The sequence below is a fragment of the Nycticebus coucang genome, chromosome 6 (genome assembly GCF_027406575.1).
Source record: "Nycticebus coucang isolate mNycCou1 chromosome 6, mNycCou1.pri, whole genome shotgun sequence".
Lineage (NCBI taxonomy): Eukaryota > Metazoa > Chordata > Mammalia > Primates > Lorisidae > Nycticebus > Nycticebus coucang.
This window is the reverse complement of record NC_069785.1, coordinates 111805214-111826865: the sequence shown is the minus strand read 5'-3', so window position 1 is coordinate 111826865 and position 21652 is coordinate 111805214. Positions and strand designations below refer to the sequence as shown.

The 21652-nt window shown below is 43.6% G+C and overlaps 1 protein-coding gene and 1 pseudogene across 4 annotated transcripts in view; one reads left to right on the top strand and one right to left on the bottom strand.

Moving 5' to 3' along the window:
- Positions 1-10113, top strand: part of SLC35F2 (solute carrier family 35 member F2) — an 82636-nt gene extending 72523 nt beyond the window's left edge. For 3 of the 4 annotated variants that reach the window (XM_053593827.1, XM_053593824.1, XM_053593826.1), the window contains one exon: positions 7465-10113. In XM_053593827.1, coding sequence (XP_053449802.1) covers positions 7465-7613 — 149 coding nt within the window. In that variant the 3' untranslated portion in view covers positions 7614-10113. The remainder of the gene's footprint in view (positions 1-7464) is intronic. The other variant, XM_053593825.1, reaches the window with a different exon arrangement.
- LOC128587561 (dynein regulatory complex protein 9-like) lies at positions 919-2099 on the bottom strand (annotated as a pseudogene).
- Positions 10114-21652: the final 11539 nt, after the last annotated feature.

Sequence of the window (21652 nt, the reverse complement as noted above, 5' to 3'; positions counted from 1 at the left end):
CATGACCTGACTCCTGTCTTTCCCCATAGTCATTTGAGCAAATAGTTATGCTGTTGTCTGATGCCTGATAATTTAGTTTCATTAGGGGGATTATCAACTACAATTTTTCGTGTTTGTAAAATTTTGTATCCGGACAGAAATCCTTGATGCTGATTTACGCATTCCCAGGAATTGGCCATGAACTCACAACACTTAGCAAAATTATTGATACATTAAGCTCAGTGAGTTCTCAGAAATTTCTGCTTAAGAAGCATAAGTCTTTTTGTCTTGCAAGGTTACATGTGACAGGAACCCACTGTTGTTACCTTTGCAGACTTGCTGGTTAAGGTATTTGTGAACTAAGACGGAAGTAGTATTTATAGCTTATTGATAGTATCATAAAAAGTAGCAAATGTCAAAGTGAATCAGAGAAGTGGTTCTTTTTTTGAGACAGTCTCACTTATAGCCCCCGGTAGAGTGCTGTGGCATCACAGCTCACAGCAACTTCAAACTCTGGGGCTCAAGCAATCCTCTTGCTTCAGCCTGCGAGTAGCTGGGACTACAGGTGCCCACCACAATACCCGGTTAGGTTTTTTTTTTTGAATTACTGAAAATTTTAATGCATGGCTGTAACCAAGCCCATGAACTCTTTTTTTTCTGGTGAGAAAGAGCAAGAAGAATCTTGACAAGGCTGCCAGAAATACTTCTTCCCAGCAGAATCCAAAAGAAGAGGAAGCTCTAAATCAATGGTGTAGTCCTAATTCAGGGTTTGAAAACTAATATAACAGGCAAAGTGAAATAAGCAGGCTTTATCTGTGAATGTCTACATAAGAAACAGCCCGCAGGTGAGCCATCTGTAACAGTACAAGGTGCTTCTTCCTCCCCACGTCCTCACTCCCATCTTCAGAACACCCGAGGAAAGGACAAACGATCATGTGGTCACTGCTTGCTTCTCTGCTCATCCTTGTCTTTGCCTTTACCTTGTGAGTCCTCGTTACCTACCATCTTTGTCCCTGGAGAGTTTGAAACCACCAGTTTCCTTCCGTACCCCAGTGCCTCGCCACCAGGCCTGGAGCTTTATGATGCTTCTTAATTCCAAGAGATCCTGTTCTGTCTTTTTCCTGCTCTTCTCCTATCTTCGATGATGACCGTTCGTACTCCCTCGTCACCTTTGCAAGGTCTTGAAGGTGTACTAAGTCACAGGCCTTTGCGGCTTTGAGAGCATTTAGTTCATTCTGTTTCATTTCTGTGTCCTTATCAAATTTCTTCATCCAGAATTCTAGTGTCTCCTCAAGTTCTTGCTCCTTTTTAAGGAAGACTTCATTCTCCCCAGGAATCCGGTTCTCTTTTTCAGTTTTCATCCTCAGTTTCTCAGTCTCCTCCAGCAAGAGTTCTTCTGTTTTGTTGCATTTTTTCTGGGTCTGGGCAATTTGCAGCTCAGTATTTTTTTTTCATATACTGATTTTCCAAGTTGGTTTTTGCCTTCATCTCTTGCAGTTGATCCTTGAGGTGAGCAATATATTCATTCTGATTCTGTACTTCAAATTGCCGTTCTTTTTTAACATTAACTAGCTGTTTTTGAAGAGATTTTATCTTTTTTCTTCTTTCTTCCTTCATTTTGTTTCCCTCTCTTTGTTTAAAGCTGCCAGGAGATTAGTAAAAGTGCCTGAATCATTCAGCTCCTTAATGGTATCTGCAATCACATCCCTGGAAAATCGCCTGTCCATCTGAATTTTCTTCATGTCTCTGCCGTGAATGTTGTTTGAAGACAAGATCCGGCACTCTGTTAAACTCCGTGGCAGTTTGGCCTCCTTGTCTGGTTACTGGTAACTTGCTTCCTTCTTTAGGTATTTTTGAAATTGTTGCATATATTGGAGGTTCGTCTAGGCTCTTTCCCTCTACATTCATTTCTTTGCTTTTCATGCTGGTGCTTAGTCCTCCTTCATCCTGAATCAGCATGACATAGTTTAGAATAGAGAGCTGGTCTAGTGCATCTTCCAGAACGGCAGAGATCCTCAGCACATCTGGGAGGAAGCGTGGCTCTGTGATTTCTGGGATGATTTCTACCCCTTGTCTATAGCTGTTCCTTCTTCTGTAGCAGTAGGTGGTTCACCAGTTACTGAAACCTCATCTCAGAATGACCAACTTGTAGAGCAAGGTTTGAGGCATGACTTCTTCCATTCTTCTTGAGTAGTTTTGTTATCTCCCGTGGTATATTTACAATGTCACAAAAATGCCGTGACTCATCCGTCCTGTCTCTACACCATCATCTCTCATTAGGCTTCTGTCAGGAGCCTGTTGCTTGATCTTCCTGTGGTGCCTTTGTCTCAATACAGTGACCCTTCGTGCACCCAGCCTTTCTCTTCCAGGGTAGGTAGGATCTGAGAGTATCCACCGTTTCTCCCTACTCCTGTAGGGGATGAGGGAAAGACATATCCATGTTTGTGAATGAAACTGAGAATCAGTCTTGAGGTGTAGGGTGGGGATGGAAGTCTCGGGGTAGGGGGTGAGGGGGTGTCTTAGAGTAGAGCTACAGCCTTTCCACCTACAGCACTCCTTGACGCAGGACCTAAGCAACCAAGGAAAGGTGTTTCTACCACCCGGTAGTTTTTGTTTTTAGAGACAGTCTCACCTTGTCACCTTTGGTAGAGTGCTGTGGCGTCACAACTCACAGCAACCTCCAGCTCTTGGGCTTAGGCGATTCTCTTGCCTCAGCCTCCCGAGTAGCTGGGACTACAGGCACCTGCCACAACACCCGGCTATTTTTTTGTTGTTGTTGCAGTTTGGCCGGGCCGGGTTCAAACCTGCCTCCCTCAGTATATGGGGCTGGCACCCTACTCACTGAGCCCCAGGCGCTGCCCCCTGCCCAGTTAGTTTTTAAGATGGGGGTTTTGCTCTTGCTCAGGCTGGTCTTGAACTCATGAGCTCAGGTGATCTGCCTGCCTCTGCCTCCCAGAGTGCTGGGATTATAGGTGGGATTTTTTTTTTTTTTTTTTTTAGAAACAGTCTCACTTGGTCGCCCTCACTCAGTAGAGGGGAGTGGCGTCACAGCTCACAGCACCCTCCAGCTCTTGGGCTTAGGCGATCCTCCTGCCTCAGTCTCCCGAGTAGCTGGGACTATAGGCGCCCGCCACAATGCCTGGCTATTATTTTGTTGCAGTTTGGTTGGGGCCAGGTTTGAACCCACCACCCTTGGTATATGGGGCTGGCGGCCTACTCACTGAGCCACAGGCGCCACCCAGTGGGATTTTTTTTTTATTGCCCTCCCTCCTTCTGCCAGATGTCCTCCCCCTCCCCCTTCCTGCTTCTGTCTATCCCCAACTGGACTGTATTAGTGTTTTCTTGTTCTCATGAGCATGTAATTGTTCATATATTGATTTCATATTAGTATGGAGTACATTGGATATTTATTTTTCCATTTTTGTGATACTTTACTAAGAAGAATGTATTTCAACTCCATTCAGGTAAATGTAAAAGATGTAAAGGGGCTTTCAACCATTTTCAGAACTGGAACATACAGTCTAAAAATCCCTTTTTAGTTCTTTTTTTTATGTTGCTTTGTCCCTGTGTGTCTAGCAGTTCACTCTTAGATTTTATTGTTCTTGGTCAAAGGTTGCTTTAAGACTTACAGAGCAAAGAGCAGTTTGCCTGTGATCTTCACTGTTAATTAGAGAGGAAAAAAAATTCAGAGAATAGTGAAGATACCTACCGTCTTAGAAGTAATTTTTAAAGATAAGCAGAAGCATAATATGTACCCAACTAAAAAAATTAAAAGTATGCAAAATAACCTTAACTCTAATTTTTTGAAGCAGATAGTTAAAAAAGAGGTTTAAAATTTTTTACACTTACCTGTGTCAGACCTTAAGTACTCTGCCTTCTCTGGAATTGATTCTGAGTAAATACGACCGAAGGGAGTACCCACAAGAAACCTCCTGTATAGATCCAGACACAAAGGGTAGAATCTACAAAAAGAAAAAAGTAAAAGCCTCTAATTCAGGAGACTTACCTCACTCCATTCTCCATTTATTGGTCTCCTTGTTCTTTTTTTTGAGACGGAGTCTCACTTTGTCACCCTCAGTAGGGTGCCGTGGCATCACAGTTTACAACAACCTCCAACTCAGGGGCTTAAGCAATTCTCTTGCCTCAGCCCCCAAGTAGTTGAGACTATAGGCGCCTTTTTTTTTTTTTTTTTAAAGAGATGAGGTCTTGCTCTGGCTCAGGCTGGTCTCAAACCTGTGAGCTCAGACAATCCACCTGCCTGGGCCTCCCAGAGTGCTGGGATTACAGGCATGAGCCACCACCCCCGACTTAGTCTCCTTGTTCTAATAAAGATGTCTCCATTCAATGACCTGCCTTCTTGAGAGACACAAGTTATTTTTTTCTTTTGAACATTAAAAATCACCAAACCAAACAGGATGGGTTTTGAACAGATTATACATGTTTTCTCACAGGCAAACTATGAACATTTTGTAGGATACCATGATTCCCTAAAAAGTATTAACTTTTAAAGCTTAGGATATTCTAAATAGTGCTAACTTCCCCTAATATTCGTTGAATCATTTTTTTTTTTTTTTTAGCAAATACTTATTAAATACCTGCTGTGTGTTGGTCACTTTGCTGAGTATGAGATGTCAGTGCTGGGAAATTATAGTTGACCACTCAGCTTGACCTCACTGCTTTGCACTGTCACTGAATCCGGGGAAGGGTGTCCTGTCCTGGGGAGAATTCATTAAGGAATATTCAAGCTTTAAGGTTAAGAAGAAGTAATTGCGCATCTGTAAAAAAAAATTTAACATGTGAGTGCAACTGGTAACCCACTGGGATGTGACCAGCATTTGCTTAATACTCATTTCAAAAACCTATTTAGTTTTCCCTTTTACTTTTCTGTTCTCTCTCTCTCTCTCTCTCTGTGGCCCCTTTCTCCCCTTTCATATTCTTTTTCTTCTTCCTCAGCCCATTCTGTTTTCCTTTTTTTCATTTTTTTTTTTTTTTGTAGAGACAGAGTCTCACTTTATGGCCCTTGGTAGAGTGCCGTGGCCTCACACAGCTCACAGCAACCTCCAACTCCTGGGCTTAAGCGATATTCTCTTGCCTCAGCCTCCCAAGTAGCTGGGACTACAGGCGCCCGCCACAACGCCCGGCTATTTTTTGGTTGCAGTTTGGCCGGGGCTGGGTTTGAACCTGCCACCCTTGGTATATGGGGCCGGCGCCTTACCGACTGAGCCACAGGCGCCACCCCCTTTTTTTCATTTTTTTGTGACAGTCTCACTCTGTCACCCTGGGCAGAGTGCTGTGGCATCATGGCTCACAGCAACCTCAAACTTCTGGGCGTGAGCAATCCTTCTTGCCTCAGCCTCCCAAGTAACTGGGGACTACAGATGCTCTCCACAATGTCTCCACAATGTCCAGCTGGTTTTTCTGTTTTTAGTAGAGATGGGGTCTCTGTCTTGCTCAGGCTGGTCTTAAACTCCTAAGCAATCCATCCACTTCAGCCTCCCAGAGTGCTAGGATTATGGGCGTGAGCCACTGCACCCAGGCCTCATTCTGTTTTCTTATTTGAATTGAGCTCTATTTATTGGGCATAATACGAAATCTAAACTAAGTTGTTTGTTTTTTTGCAGTTTTTGGCCGAGGTTGGGTTTGAACCCACCACCTCCAGCACATGGGGCTGACACCCTACTCCTTTAAGCCACAGGTGCCACCCTAAACTAATCTTTTTTGAGACAGAGTCTTATACTGTTGCCCTTAGTAGAGTGCTGTGGCATCGTAGCTCACAGCAACCTCAAACTCTTGGGTTTAAGCTGTTCTCTTGCCTCAGCCTGTGGAGTGGCTGGGACTACAGTTGCCCACCACAGCGGCTAGCTATTTTTAGAGACTGGGCCTTGCTCTTCTCAGGCTGGTTTTGAACTCCTGAGCGCAAGTGATCCACCTGCTCTGGCCTCTTATGCCACTACGCCATGTGAAATCTAGGCTAATATTTAAATATTTGTTGGTTTGAAAAAATAATGTGCCCCCATTCATAACTTTAAAATCAAGTTGGCAGGACTATTTACAAGTTAAGTTTACTTGTTCCCTAAGGAAAAAAACAGATCTTGGGCATGTAATTACATGTTAATTATGCTACATGATTTTTATCATTTTTACTGCACCATTTTTTGTCAGCCCTTAGTTACTTTTTTTCTGTGCGTTATTTATCATACAATTAAAAACAGATGCTGATTTATTGAACTTTAATATGGAACCGTAACTCAAATAAGAGCAAATGTAGAAAGTACTTTATGTAATTTATTCAGACTTCTGGGGCATGGCAGAATGCCATTTTCAGTACATGTACCAGTGAATTAGTGTTCTGTCCACACTGCATTTTGCTCTGGGTGATTGGTTTTACTCCTAAAAGGGGGCAGGTTGAGGAAAGTCACCCACACCTCCCATCTGTCCTTAGGATGTGTTTGTTAGAATGCACTCCTGCTGTAGTGGCCCTGGAGGGCAGTGAGGTCAGGAGATGCCTCCTGCAGGGCTCCGTTCTTTGTGGTCCTGTGCCCTGGACCTTACACCAGTCACTTCTTTGGGCTGCAAACTCTTTTTAAAAATGATGCCACAGGCTCTTTCTAGCTCTAAAAATCTGAATCCACCGTAAGTTTTACCATTTGCCTAGGGCCAGGCGAGGTCATGTCTATAATCCTGGCACTTAGGGAAGCCAAGACGGGAGGATCAATTGAGGCCAGGAGTTCAAGACCAGCCTGAGAGTAAAGCTCCATCTCTACAAAAAATAGGAAAGAAAAAAAAACAGTAGCCAGGTGTGGCTGCATGCACCAGTAGTCTGAGCTATTCAGGCGGCTGAGATGGGAAGGTTGCTTGAGTCTAGACTCTAGGAGTTCGAGGTTTGCAGTGAGCTGTGCTGACACTACTTCATTCTAGCCTGGGCACCAGAGTGAGACCCTGTCTCAAACCCCCCACCCCCCTCATACACAAAGGGCAAAAAGAGCCAAAAGAAAAAGCCCACTTGCTTAAGAGACAAGATCATTTATTAAATTTTAACATAATGAATGCATTGGAACGACGTACATTGCAAGGCTGTTGACCAGATGTCACATCTGTCACAGGTCCTGTGTTCCTCTGTTTCGTGCCAAGAGTGTGAGCTGTCCAGGGTCTGAATTGGGCCGTCCATGGTGTCCAGGCGCACCTTTTACTTTCTCCCCTAAATGGGACTACTTGCAGGGTGGAGTGCAGCTGGATTATCCTAGAGAAAGGCGGAAATACCATTTCTCATAAAATTTCAGGGATTCAGCTGGCTGATGGCCCGGAGCCCTTGCCAGAGGCCTCACATTCACCACTGTACCCGGGAGGGTTTCAGGCGGTAGCATCTCCTTAGGCAACTTTCAGGAAAAAGGTTATGTGAAGGTGACCCTGAAAGCGCAGCTGGCAGAAGGCAGCAGCAAAGCCGCCTCGGCGGGAGACAATGCTTTGCCTGTTCTTCTCTCCTAGTTTTCAGGGCTCTATATCCTGTCCTTCACCATCATCATGCTGGGGTTTATCCTGTACTGCTCCACCCCGACCCGCACAGCAGAGCTGGCCGAAAGCACCGTACCTGCAGTCACCAGCATTGGGATCGACAACCTGGGCCTGAAGCTTGAGGAGAATCTCCAGGAGACCCACTCTGTGGCCTTGTAGCTGGAGAAGACAGCGCTTCCTGGGCCCACCGGGATGGAGCAGAGTCTGCTGACTGCTGAGGGACACGGGGAAATATCAGGCTTGGAGTGAACACTCTGCGTCACTGGACTGGATCCAGGGGTTAGATTTTGGAAAGAAACATTAAATGATGTATTCAAAGTAAAAAAGAGAGCAGAACCCAGGCTAGGACTGTGTTTCTGTATGTTTGAGGACCAACCTGTTAGTGTCTGGGAGGCAAGTGTGGGCCCCAGGCTGGGAAGAACAGGGCAGGAGGGATGCCCGGGAGTGAGCAGGCCTCAGGACCTGGCCGAAAGCAGGGTCGGGGCTAGGCTCTGTGGGCAGAAGGAGGGCAGGCCAGGATGGCTCTGGAGTAGTTTTCTTCAGTTTGAGGCTTTGAGTTTGTAATCTGTGTCATTGTCCACAGGCCTTGTGGCCTTAGGCATGTGAGGCCTGGTGACGATTGCATATGGTGGGAAGATGGATGGGCCAGCACTGAAGAAGTCCTGAGGTTCAAGTATGAGTACTATAGAAGCATTAGGCTGGAGTGCAGTCAACTTAGGAACCCTCTCCTAATTTTTTTAAAAAACATATCTCCTCTGCCATTCATTCCAGGTTCATCAAACTCTTCTCTGCTCCCACAGTCTGTGACACTGGACACTTTTTCTACATTTTCAATCCTAGATTCTATTCTCCAGGATTTCTTAGACTGGAGTAAATAAATGCATGTTATCTTTTCTGAAAAGTTCTCATGACCCCTGGGTCGTAATTGGTAAACTAAATTATCCAAAAAAGAAGAAAACTTCATTTCTATAACTGGTAGATAAAAATAATCATCGAAATGAAAACACAATAGTAATAATTTCTCAGAGTATGTCTGGCAACCCTGCAAGACCTCGGTGTTAAAAGAAGATACTACCCCATTTCTTCCCAAATATTTGTAATGACATGAGATTTTATGATACGTACTTCAATACAGAAACGTTAACATGTAGCATCAGTATAATAATCAACAAAATGCCACTTTAAGAAAACTGTATGTAGGCGGCGCCTGTGGCTCAGTGAGTAGGGCGCCGGCCCCATATGCCTAGGGTGGCGGGTTCAAACCCAGCCCCCGCCAAACTGCAACAAAAAAAGTAGCCGGGCGTTGTGGCGGGCGCCTGTAGTCCCAGCTACTCGGGAGGCTGAGGCAAGAGAATCGCTCTAAGCCCAAGAGTTAGAGGTTGCTGTGAGCCATGTGACACCACGGCACTCTACCGAGGGTGGTACAGTGAGACTCTGTCTCTACAAAGAAAAAAAAAAAGAAAAGAAAACTGTATGTAAATTTTTTTATAATAATAAGAAATGATGGATAAGTGTTCATACTAGTAAAAGACTTTGAATTCCTGGGAGTACAGTCACTGTATGGTTTCATTTTTTTTTTTTTAATTTTATTTTTCTTCTTCCCCTTGTGCATGATAAATAACTTAATATTCAAGATTTCTTGATATTTAACTTTTCAGAGTCATGCCTTCTGTGAGGTGAGGCAAAGCTGTCTATCTGGGGCTGTCCCAAGACCAAAGGGAATTCAGAGTGGCTCATGGATCATTTACAGGAATACATACTTTCCAGATCCGAATTACCACAATGGGTTTTTTACTTTTGAGTGAAATAATCTTTCATTCTCTGCCATGAAATAAAACTTCCTTTTCAATTGATGTTTGTTTTTCATTAACAACTATGTGTTATCAGTGAATGGAGAAGGTTACAATGTTTGGCTACTTTGGGAAGACTTGATTTGGTTAGCCCACTGATTGTCATCATTTTTAAATTTGTGTCATTGTGCTCATTGTTCTGTTTTATTCATACCAATGACAGCTGCAGTCAAAACCATGGTTGCTGGAGGCATCCATGCTCAGTGGGTAGGGCGCTGGCCACATACAACAAGCTTGGCGGGTTCAAACCTGGCCTGGGTCAGCTAAACAACAATCACAATTGCAACAAAAAAATAGCTGGTGAGGGTGACATAGTGAGACTCTGTCTCAAAAAAAAAAAAAAAAAAACCCTCCAAAACTGTGGCTGCTGATCCTCCACCTGTAAGATTGCTATTTAACTGCCAGCATCATTCACAAGGTCTTTGGTTACATATTTGGGCGTTCAGCAAATTCATGCCTGCACATTATGATGGACTTCAGAAAAAGGAGGTAGCAATTTTTTGAACCCTAGGAAATCACCCAAATCTCAATTTGTCTCTGTTAACTTCTAGAAATGTACTTTGTTTACATATTCAAGTGAAAACACAACATTAAACATTTCAGAGAATGAACTTCGAAATACATATCAAACTGAGAAATACTTCATCATAAGTAAATATGTGTATTTTAACATAATTGAATTATCCCACTTGAGTCTGCGTGTTCTTGGAAAAACCTTAAGTTGCTCCTTGTAACTGATTTGTGTTCCTCCTCAATAAACAAATATTTATTGAATGTTTACTATGTTCAAGTCTTTGAAACTTGGCTAATAATGTTAATAATCAAGGAATTTGAAAACCTTGACCTCTGATCTATGGAAGGGCTTTAGTTATCATCTTGTTCAATGCCTTTTTTTTTTTTTTTGTAGAGACAGAGTCTCACTGTACCGCCCTCGGGTAGAGTGCCGTGGCGTCACACGGCTCACAGCAACCTCTAACTCTTGGGCTTACGCGATTCTCTTGCTTCAGCCTCCCGAGCAGCTGGGACTACAGGCGCCCGCCACAACGCCCGGCTATTTTTTGTTGTTGTTGCAGTTTGGCCGGGGCTGGGTTTGAACCCACCACCCTCGGCATATGGGGCTGGCGCCCTACTCACTGAGCCACAGGCGCCGCCCTCAATTCCCATTTTTACTCCTCACCCAGTTCCTTTTTAAAGTTCCTACCTAAAGCATAGGAAGGTGATACAGTTTGTCTAAGTTTTATGTCTAAAAGTGCTAGTTCATTATACTCCCTAACTTAGTAGAATGTCAGAAACACCGGAGGGGCTTTTTAAAAATAGATTCTCACCTGGGCAAGGTGGCTCACCTGCAATCCTAGCTAGCACTCTGGGAGGCCGGGGCAGCTCAAATCCTTGAGCTCAGGATTTGATACCAGCCTGGAGAACCCATCTCCACTAAAAATAGAAAAATGAGGTTGCTGTGAGCTAGGCTGACATCACGGTGGTTCTTGATTGTCTCTGCGCGCTGCTTCCTCAAACACCTGACGCGCAGATTTTCTTTGGTTCCGTGAGCGCCCCCTGGAGTGCTTGTGGTTCACTTGCCTTTCACGCAGTAAACACCTAACGCCCAGAAATGGCTTTTTTGGGTCTTTCTAGCCCTTTGGTCCATCTCAGCTCGAGTATTTATTAAATAAACTTTGCCTTTGGTCCTAGTTTAGGATATTGAAGGGGAGATTGATCTAAAGTGAGGTGCACTGTTTTCCTCCCAGGTCCTTTAATCCCAGTCTTTCCCTTGGCCTGCTTCTCATCAGGAGAGGGGCAAAGTAGTTCCAATCTGGACATGTCAAGTTAAAATTCAGAATTCAGTGTCCAGAGAAACAGTGCTAGGAATGACAGTCAACCATTCCATAGTGATACTGTAAGGCTGTGCATCCTGCCTTAAATAAATTTGTGAGAACTAGTTTAACCAGCTTAGATAACATTGCTTCCCTGGAAAAAATGTGTTTTCAAACATCTAGATTACACACAAATTTAAAAATTTTTAACAGTATAGTTTAACCTCCTCCCCTTTTTTTGTTTTGTGACAGTCTCACTTTGTTGCCCTCGGTAGAGTGCTGTAGCATCACAGCTCACAGCAACCTCAAACTCTTGGGCTAAAGATACTCTCTTGCCTCAGCCTTCCAAATAGCTGGAACTACAGGTGCTGCCACAATGCCTGGCTATTTTTAGAAACGAGGTCTGGCTGTGGCTAAGGCTGGTCTCTAAACGATGAGCTTAGGCAATCCGCCCATCTTGGCCTCTCTGTAACAGTATATTTTGGCCAGGTGTGGTGGCTCATGCCTGTAATCCTAGCACTCTGGGAGGGTGACATAGTGAGACTCTACCAAAAAACAAAACAAAAAAAGTATATTATAATTGACACAATGTATTAAAAATATTGTTCTAGCATGTGTCACTAACTACATTTCATGCACCCAGTAGCCACATGTGGGTAGTGACTACCATGTTGGGCAATGCAGCTTACCTTGTTCATAGTAGGCTATCTGAGGAATCATTGTCTTATTACAGAGATTAATAGTCTTAAATTATAAATGTGTTTGATACAACCCATCAATTTTGATAATGAATCTTTCAAATGATTATTTTACTATAAAATCTATTAATGAAGGTAAGAAATTATCTGAATACATGCTGATTCCTGATGCTAAAACTGAGGACCAAGCTCAGCTTCTGAAACACAACACATTCTTTCTTTGAGAATCTTGAAATCTTCTGGTCTATTCAACAATATTGATTTTTTTTTCAATTTTTTTGGTAGACATTCATGACATTTAAAAAAACCCCACCATGCTGAATAATGTAATAGTATTGAATAAATGTAATATATTATACAACTAGGCTATGGATGCACTGTCAGAAGAGAAGGCTTTGCTGGTGCCATTTTTGCTATTTGTGTTTTGAAACTAAGTTCTCACTTGTGGACAAGCAGTTAATATTTTCTCATCTTTCTGATACCAGCCTCTTATCAGTGGAGCTTCCAGCAGATAGCGCTTTAATAATTGTGACAAACCGAGGCACCTGTGGCTCAAAGGAGTAGGGTGCCAGCCCCATATACCGCAGGTGGTGGGTTCAAACCTTGCCCTGGCCAAAAACTACAAATAAAAAAAAGTAATAATAATTGTGACAACCCAAAAATCTGTGGCATAAACAAGTCTGTCTCATTTTATAGCACCTCCATAATGTCCTGTTAAATCTATGGATTTTGTTTTGTTTTTATAGAAGCTATTATGACAGTTACCTTCAGCAGAGATTGCCTTTTGGTTAACAGTTGAAGAACTGAGGTCTCAGAAAAGTTGAAACATCCTTCACAGGTCACACAGAGCTTTGTGGCTAGGTTTGGTGATTAAAATCCGGGGATTTTAACCTTTCAATTTAGTCAGCAGCCGAAGTACCCACTCAGTGAATTCCCAGGGGGTCACAGTTCCTGCAGAACTGCTGAGCCAGCGAATACAGATGCATCTCTACTAAATGCTGTAGGAAAGATTTTCTTGGAAAAACTAGCTTGGGAGTATAGTTTTCTCTGCAGCTGTGGAGACTGCCCTTTTCAGAGGCTGTCTACAGTTCTTCGTGGGGTTTTATGTATGCATGGTCACGATTCTCTTTTCTGTCATAATTATGGTGATGTGCCATTTCATCTACATTTAATCACTTAGCTGAGGACAAATCCTCAGCTCTCAAAAGATATCAAATAAATCAAGGAAATTCAGTAGATAGCCACTTAGCTGATTAAAAGGCAAGAGATTTATGAGGAAATTAGGTAATGCTGAACATGCATTTCTCCAATAGTCATATACAAGGTGTTTTGACAAGTTGACAATACACAGGGTGGATATAAAGTTCGTGTGCAATTTAAAATAGTTTAACATAGTAAACTGCAAATGAACTTCATGACCAGCCTATATATATATTTTACCTCCCCTTCCATGCAAGTATTAATGTCCCAAGGTTTATTCTCCTAAAGCTCAAACTTTCATAATGCATTTTATTCCTTGGTTTAAATATTGTCATCTTTTAGCAATCTTAATTTAAAAAGCAGACATGGCCAGATGCAGTGGCCTGTAATCCTAGCAGTCTGGGAGGGTGAGGCAGGCAGATTGCCTGAGCTCAGGAGTTCAAGACCAGTCTGAGCAAGAGCAAGCGTCCCTCGTGTCTACTAAAAGTAGAAAAATTAGCCAGGCATCTTGGCAGGCGCCCGTAGTCCCAGCTACTCTGGAGGCTGAGGCAGGAGGGTCATTTGATCCCCAGAGTTTGAGGTTGCTGTGAGCTAGGCTGACACCATGGCACTCTAGCCTGGGCAACAGAGTGAGACTGTCTAAAAAAAAAAAAAATTGCAGACACTTGGAGAAGGAAATTTAGATCGAAAGGGGTAGGGAATTTATACCAATAAAACAATATGAGCCATTTGAACGGTTACTGTTTCCAACTGACCATAACAACTATTTGGAAGGGGCCGTATACTTATGGCTCAATCATCTGTTACCAATCACTGCCTGCCAAGTGGGGAGGACTCAGGCTACGCAGGACGAGACGCAGAGAACTTGCTGTGTGGTAGCTGGAGTTTCCATGCTGTTAGTCTGGGGTTTCTAAAGGAGTACCCAGAATGGGTAATTTACAATGAACAGAAGTTTATTGGCTGAGAAGTCCAGGGTGAAGGTGCTAGCATCTGACGAGAGCCTTCTTGCTGTGTCATAACATCATGTGGTAGAAGAGAAGGGAGAGAGAAACAAGAGGGGTGGACTGTTGAGGATGAAGCCCTTACGACCTTAACACCGCTTAAAGGTCCCACCTCCTAATACTACCACCACAATGGCAATGAAATTTCAACATGGGTTTTGAAGGGAACAAACATTCAAAATATAGCACACGCCAAGTCCCACCTTCCCTGACCTTGGATGTTACTTTTTACCTGGTGACTGCTCTTTTCCATTATTGTCTGAATGATTCATAAATTTCCAGGTCCATATCTGACTTTCATCTCGTGATCCCATGTGGGATCTTACCTGTCTTTGTCTGCCTTGCTGGTTCAGTGCATGTATCTAGGAGGACTCTAGGCCAGGAGACACTGGTGAGGAGGTCTACTGTGGAGAGCAGGGCACACTACCCGCCTGGAGTTCAGTGGCTGCATGCCAGTCACCTAGGAAAAAGGCTGGGAGGGCTTGGGAGGGCACTTAAATAGCCCTAAAGATTAGGATCCATGGGTCAGGGAGGAGAAATGGGAAGGTGAGAGTCCTGAGCCCCTGGGACTGAGATGAGCCCAAGAAAGGTACCCGGGGGGCATCAAAGACAAACTGAACTCAATTTGGCCCCCAAATAGACCTTACAATGTCTATTACAATGTCTCCTTCCTTCCTTCCTCCCTCCCTCCCTTCCTTCCTTTTTTGAGACAGAGTCTCACTCAAACTCTTGGGCTCAAGTGATCCTCTTGCCTCAGCCTGCCAAATACCTGGGACTACAGGTGCCCGCCACAATGCCTGGCTATTTGTTTATTTGTTTGTTTTAGAGGTGGGGAATCTCACTCTTGCTCAGCCTGGTCTTGAACTTGTGAGCTCAAGTGATCTGCCCAGCTCAGCCTCCAGAGTGCTAGGATTACAGGCATGAGCCACCGTGCCCCGCCCTTTAACTTCTAAAACAGTCGTTTTCTCCCCCTGACTGATTATCCATTAATGCCTCAAGCTCAAGAATCAAACTGAAGCATGTAATGGCTCCTCTCTCCTTCATTTCCTGTGTCGTGGGCTCTCCGAGTTTCCACTTCAGATTTTCATATTTTATTAGTTGGCAATTTTCTGGTGTTGCCCAGACACAGACCTTTGAAGCTACATTTGATTTACTCCTCACCCTTCATATCCAAGGACACCGATGTCTGTTAGTTCTTCTCTGGTGACGTCTCCCTTAGTTTTTATTTATTTGATACTTACAGTGGTTGTAACTGTTTATGGGGTAAGTGGTATTTTGATATATGCATACAATGTGCAATGATCAAAACAGGATAATTGGGATATTCACAACCTCAAGCAATAAGTATTTCCTTATGTTGTGAATATTCCAAAGTGTTTCTTCTAGATAGTTTGAACAATAAATTATTGTCTCTCTCGTTTAGTTTTTAGCTCAAACCCTCCTTACTTTTGCTCATACCAGCTCCGTAGTCTTCTGTATTAGTCAGGGTTCTCCAGAGAGACAGAACCAATAGGATATAGATGTTGACATATGGAAAGCGATTTATTGTGAGGGTTTGGCTCCCATGATTTTGGAGGCCGAGAAGTCCCACAACATGCTGTCTCAAGTGGGAGGACCAGGAAAGCTGGCGGGGTAGTTCTAGCCTGAGCCTGAAAACTGAGAAGCAGTTTTCCACTAGTATAAGTCCTAGCCCAATTCTGAAGAACCGAGAACCAAGGGTCCCTGGTCTGAGAGGAGGAGAAAGAGATGGATGGCCTGGCTGGAGCAGAGTAAATTCACTTCTCCCCTGCCTTTTTGTTCCATTTAGACCCTGAAGGGACTGGATGATAACATCTCAAAGTTAGGGAGGAAATCCTTTTATTTATTTTTATTTATTTATTTTTTGGCCAGGGCTGGGTTTGAACCCACCACCTCTGGCATATGGGATCGGCGCCCTACTCCTTGAGCCACAGGCGCTGCCTAGGGAGGAAATCCTTTTAAATCAGCCTACTGATTCCAATGCTAATAATCTCTTCTGGAAACACTCTCACAGACATACCCATAAATAATGTTTTACCAACTATCTGAGCATCCGTTTGCCCAGTCAGGCTGACACATAAAACTAACCATCATCCTTCTAAATATCTTAGGTCTGTGTAGCATTTATTTCATTCTCTACATTTTCCTAAATTGTTTTCAATCCTATACATCTCTGTCAGGAGAACTTTTCTACAATATCACTAATTGACTCAAAAATCTTCCATGGGTTATTACTCTTAGAAAAGTAAGTCCAAACTGAGGCTGACTGACTCTGTTCTTCCTTCCCAATCTTACCTCCTGTTACTGCGCTCACGCCCTGGTCTGAGCTCCCGTGCTCTGTGCATTCCTTCTTCATGTACTCCACAGGTGTGCGTTTCTCCTTCACACACTCTACAGGAGTGCCTTCCTCCTTCACACACTCTACAGGAGTGCGTTCCTCCTTCACACACTCTACAGGAGTGCGTTCCTCCTTCACACACTCTACAGGAGTGCGTTCCTCCTTCACACACTCTACAGGAGTGCGTTCCTCCTTCACACACTCTACAGGAGTGCGTTCCTCCTTCACACACTCTACAGGAGTGCGTTCCTCCTTCACACACTCTACAGGAGTGCCTTCCTCCTTCACACACTCTACAGGAGTGCCTTCCTCCTTCACACACTCTACAGGAGTGCCTTCCTCCTTCACACACTCTACAGGAGTGCCTTCCTCCTTCACACACTCTACAGGAGTGCCTTCCTCCTTCACACACTCTACAGGAGTGAGTTCCTCCTTCACACACTCTACAGGAGTGCGTTCCTCCTTCACACACTCTACAGGAGTGCGTTCCTCCTTCACACACTCTACAGGAGTGCGTTCCTCCTTCACACACTCTACAGGAGTGCGTTCCTCCTTCACACACTCTACAGGAGTGCCTTCCTCCTTCACACACTCTACAGGAGTGCCTTCCTCCTTCACACACTCTACAGGAGTGCCATCCTCCTTTACACACTCTACAGGTGTGTCCTCCTCCTTCACACACTCTACAGGAGTGCCTTCCTCCTTCACACACTCTACAGGAGTGCGTTCCTCCTTCACACACTCTACAGGAGTGCGTTCCTCCTTCACACACTCTACAGGAGTGCGTTCCTCCTTCACACACTCTACAGGTGTGCCTTCCTCCTTCACACACTCTACAGGAGTGCCTTCCTCCTTCACACACTCTACAGGAGTGCCTTCCTCCTTCACACACTCTACAGGAGTGCCTTCCTCCTTCACACACTCTACAGGAGTGCCTTCCTCCTTCACACACTCTACAGGAGTGAGTTCCTCCTTCACACACTCTACAGGAGTGCGTTCCTCCTTCACACACTCTACAGGAGTGCGTTCCTCCTTCACACACTCTACAGGAGTGCGTTCCTCCTTCACACACTCTACAGGAGTGCGTTCCTCCTTCACACACTCTACAGGAGTGCGTTCCTCCTTCACACACTCTACAGGTGTGCCTTCCTCCTTCACACACTCTACAGGAGTGCCTTCCTCCTTCACACACTCTACAGGAGTGCCTTCCTCCTTCACACACTCTACAGGAGTGCCTTCCTCCTTCACACACTCTACAGGAGTGCCTTCCTCCTTCACACACTCTACAGGAGTGAGTTCCTCCTTCACACACTCTTGAGGTGTGTGTTCCACCTTAACACACTCTACAAGTGTGCATTCCTCCTCCACAGGCTCTGCAGGTGTGCATCTGACCTTCACACACTCTACAGGTGTACATTCCTCCTTCACACACTCTGTAGGCATGCATTCCACCTTTGCACACTCTACAGGTGTGCATTCCACCTTCACACACTCTACAGGCATGCATTCCTTCCTCACCCACTCTACAGGCATGCATTCCTTCCTCACACACTCTACAGGTGTGCATTCCTTTTTCACACACTCTACAGGGGTGCATTCCTCCATGCACTCTGTAAGCATGCATTCCATCTTCGCACACTCTACAGGCATGCATTCCTTCCTCACACACTCTACAGGTGTGCATTCCTCCTCCACGCACTCTATAGGCATACCTTCCTCCTTCATGAGCTCTACAGGTGTGCATTCCACCTTCATGCACTAGACAGGTGTGTATTCCACCTTCAAATGCTCTATAGGCATGCATTCCACCTTCACATATCTATAGGCGTACGTTCCTCCTTCACGCACTCTACAGGTATGTATTCCACCTTCCCATACTGTACAGGCAACTCCCTTCAGCCATGATTCCTTCTTCCATTTCCTTTATGTAGCTAATGCTTGCTTCATTCTCCCAGCTTCAGCTCAAGCTCACCTCCCTTTTATATGATGGAATCTGCCAGGTTCTCTTCCTCCTTAGACTGCCTGGAGCCCTTACTTGTCCTGCCCAGTTGATGATTCTCATGGGAATCATCCTTTACCAGAAGCACACTGGGTGCCTCAGCAAGTTGAATGTGGAATTCAAACACGTTTACATGTCATCAAGGTGGAAGAGGTTTATTCCAAGAGGCCACGAAATTAAAAATAGTCAACTACATTTCACATTTTAGACACTGACTTTGGTGATATGCTTCAGTATTTTCTAAGCATTTTTTTCCACATTCTCTACTCCTTTTACTTCACATCTTAACAGTCCAGTGATCCTGATTGGGGTCATAGATACATCATTTTCATGATTTCTATATTTTTGAGAAATCGAAATAGCTTCCCTTTTTGTTCCATTGTATTATATTTATGATAATTATACTTATCATTGGGACCTCATCCTCCTTTTTATAAAATAAGCTGAGTGAGATGAGACAAACTAGTTGAAGAGTTACATAAATACCCATAATTGTCCAGTGGGAATAATGCTAGAATTAAACTTGTCTGGGCTGGGCGCCTGTAGCTCAGTGGTTAGGGTGCCCACCACATACACTAAGGCAGGTGGGTTCCAACCCAGCCTGGGCCTGCTAAACAATGACAACTGCAACAAAAAATAGCTGGGTGTTATCATGGGTGAGTGCAGTCCCAGCTACTTGGGAGACTGAGGCAAGAGAATTGCTTAAGCCCAAGAGCTAGAGGTTGCTGTGAGCTGTGATGCCACGGCTTTCTACTGAGGGCAATAAAGTGAGACTCTGTCTCAAAAAGTAAAATAAAATAAAATAAAATAAAGTGTTGTCTGGTAGCAGGATCATTCATCTATTCCCTCAAAATATATATTTATTGAGCAACTGAATGGGGCACTGTTCTATGCTATAGAAAATGGGAATCTATAAAAATACTAAATTTGAGGTCTTCCATCTGCCTTGAGTTGCTTGTTCACCTAATTTACAATTCATGTGATGATGTTATCCTCCTAATGATAATATATTCGTAGGATATAATGATTCACATGATTATGACATGATATATATCACTCACCATCAATCATTCATGTAAGTCATTCATATAATATGATTACAAGATCTTTATAGACAGAGATTGTGTCTCGCTATAGAGTAAATGTTTGGTTTCCCCTAAAATTCTTATGTTGGAACCTAATCCCCAATGTCATGGCATTAGGAGGTGGGGTTTTTTTGAGGTGATTAGGTCATGAGAGCGGAGCCCTCATGAATGGAATTAGTGCCCTTATAAAAGAGACCCCAGAGAGCTCCCACCCCCTTCCTCCATGTGAAAGCCCACTAAAAATGGCTTTCACATGGAGAGAGGCTCTCACCAGAAAAAGTGCTTTTACCAGTCATAGAACCTGCTCACACTTTGAGCTTGGAATTCACAGCCTTCAGAGTTACGAGAAATAAATTTCTGGTTTTTTTTTTTTTTTTAAATTTCTGTTTTTTATAAACCAGCCCATGTATGGGGTTTTTGCTATAGCAGACTGGATGGACTAAGACATGCCTTATACTACTTTGTGGTATACCAAAACCTTAATGGAATGAGAAAGTTCAGAAACAAACATTTTTTAAACATTCAATGTAGCACCAAACATAAAGCCTTAAAGATAGGAACTCAGGTCTTGGTGCCCGTAGCTCAGTGGGTAGGGTGCCAGCCATGTACACTGAGGCTGGCAGGTTCGAGCCTGGCCTGGGCCCGCTAAACAACAGTGACAACTACAACAATGACAACTGCTGGGCGTTGTGGTGGATGCCTGTAGTTCCAGCTACTTGGGAGTCTGAGGCAAGAGAATCCCTGAAGCCCAAGAGTTGGAAGTTGCTGTGAGCTATGATCTGATGGCACTCTACCAAGGGTGATATAGTAAGACTCTGTCTCAAAATAAAATAAAATAAAATAAAATAAAATAAAAAGACAGGAATTCAGTATTACTGCATTTGTATTTCTTGACTAATTATGTTTTCCCCATGTTCTATCAGATTCTAAACTCGCAAATCACTATTTTTGGTTTGGGTAAGTAGTAACAATTCTACAAAATAAGAAACTAAAGGATGACTTAATATTCAAGAAATTGCCCAAATATGATATGCATGAATGATATATTCATCTCTCCCAGGAAGTCTCATTCTTGGCATCAGCTAAATGGAGCAGAACAAAGAATTTTAGAAGATGCTTGATGAAGAGGTGCTGTTCCAGTTTAGAAAAAGGAAAGCCTAGATTGCTAGGTTATTATTTCCTATTATTGGAACACATATTACTGACAAATGACAAGCAAAATAAATAGAAGGGAAATTAGAGGAAACTACAGTCACTCCAGTGTTAACATGGATGTTGGTGAAAATGACATTTGGAAGCCAGAATCTGCATAGTGAATAGATGATTGATGCTTTTATACACACTCCAGGCGACTGCTTGGGAGTAAAGAAACTGATCCTGTCATAAGAAGCTGGATGCTCTGGAGTGATTCTTTGCCACTTCCCTCTCATGTAGCGCTCTCTGATCTGGAAGTAGTGTATGTTTGACAATTCTCTAAGTTTTCTTAACCATGAATTATTTAAACTTCGCAACATCCTAAGGAGATAGGTGCTATTTATATCTCAATTTAATGAATGAGGAAATGGAGTCTTGTATCAGTCGAGATAAACTAGGTTTTGCTATTGTTTATCACAAACAATTCCAAATGTGTTATTGGCTTAAAACAACACCCATTTAATTTTTAGCCATACTATAGTACCACTGCAGATGTGCTTTATCTTGTTCTCACTCTGGGACCCAGTCCAGTGGAGATTCCATGGCAGAGGGACAGAGGGAACCATAGAAAGTTTTCCTTGCTCTTTAAGAGTGCCAGAAGTGACGTGCACCACTTTCTCTTACATTTCATTGACCAAAGCAAATCACATGGTCACTTCCAAATTCAAGGAGTTGCAGAAATGCAATTTTACTATTTACTTGAATGGAGAGAAACCTGGGTGTTTTTGTGGACGCCTTAGAGTGTCAGAAGCCTTAAAGAAATTAAGTAGGTTTATCAAATTGAAACTCCTGCTGTGAGGCTCAGTGCCTGTAGCTCAGCCACTAGGGCACCAGCACACGCAGTGGAGCTGGTGGGTTTGAACCAGCCCGGGCCTGCCAAACAACAAGTACAACAAAAACAAATAGCTGGGTGTTGTGGCGGGCGCCTGTAGTCCCAGCTACTTGGGAGGCTGAGGCAAGAGAATCG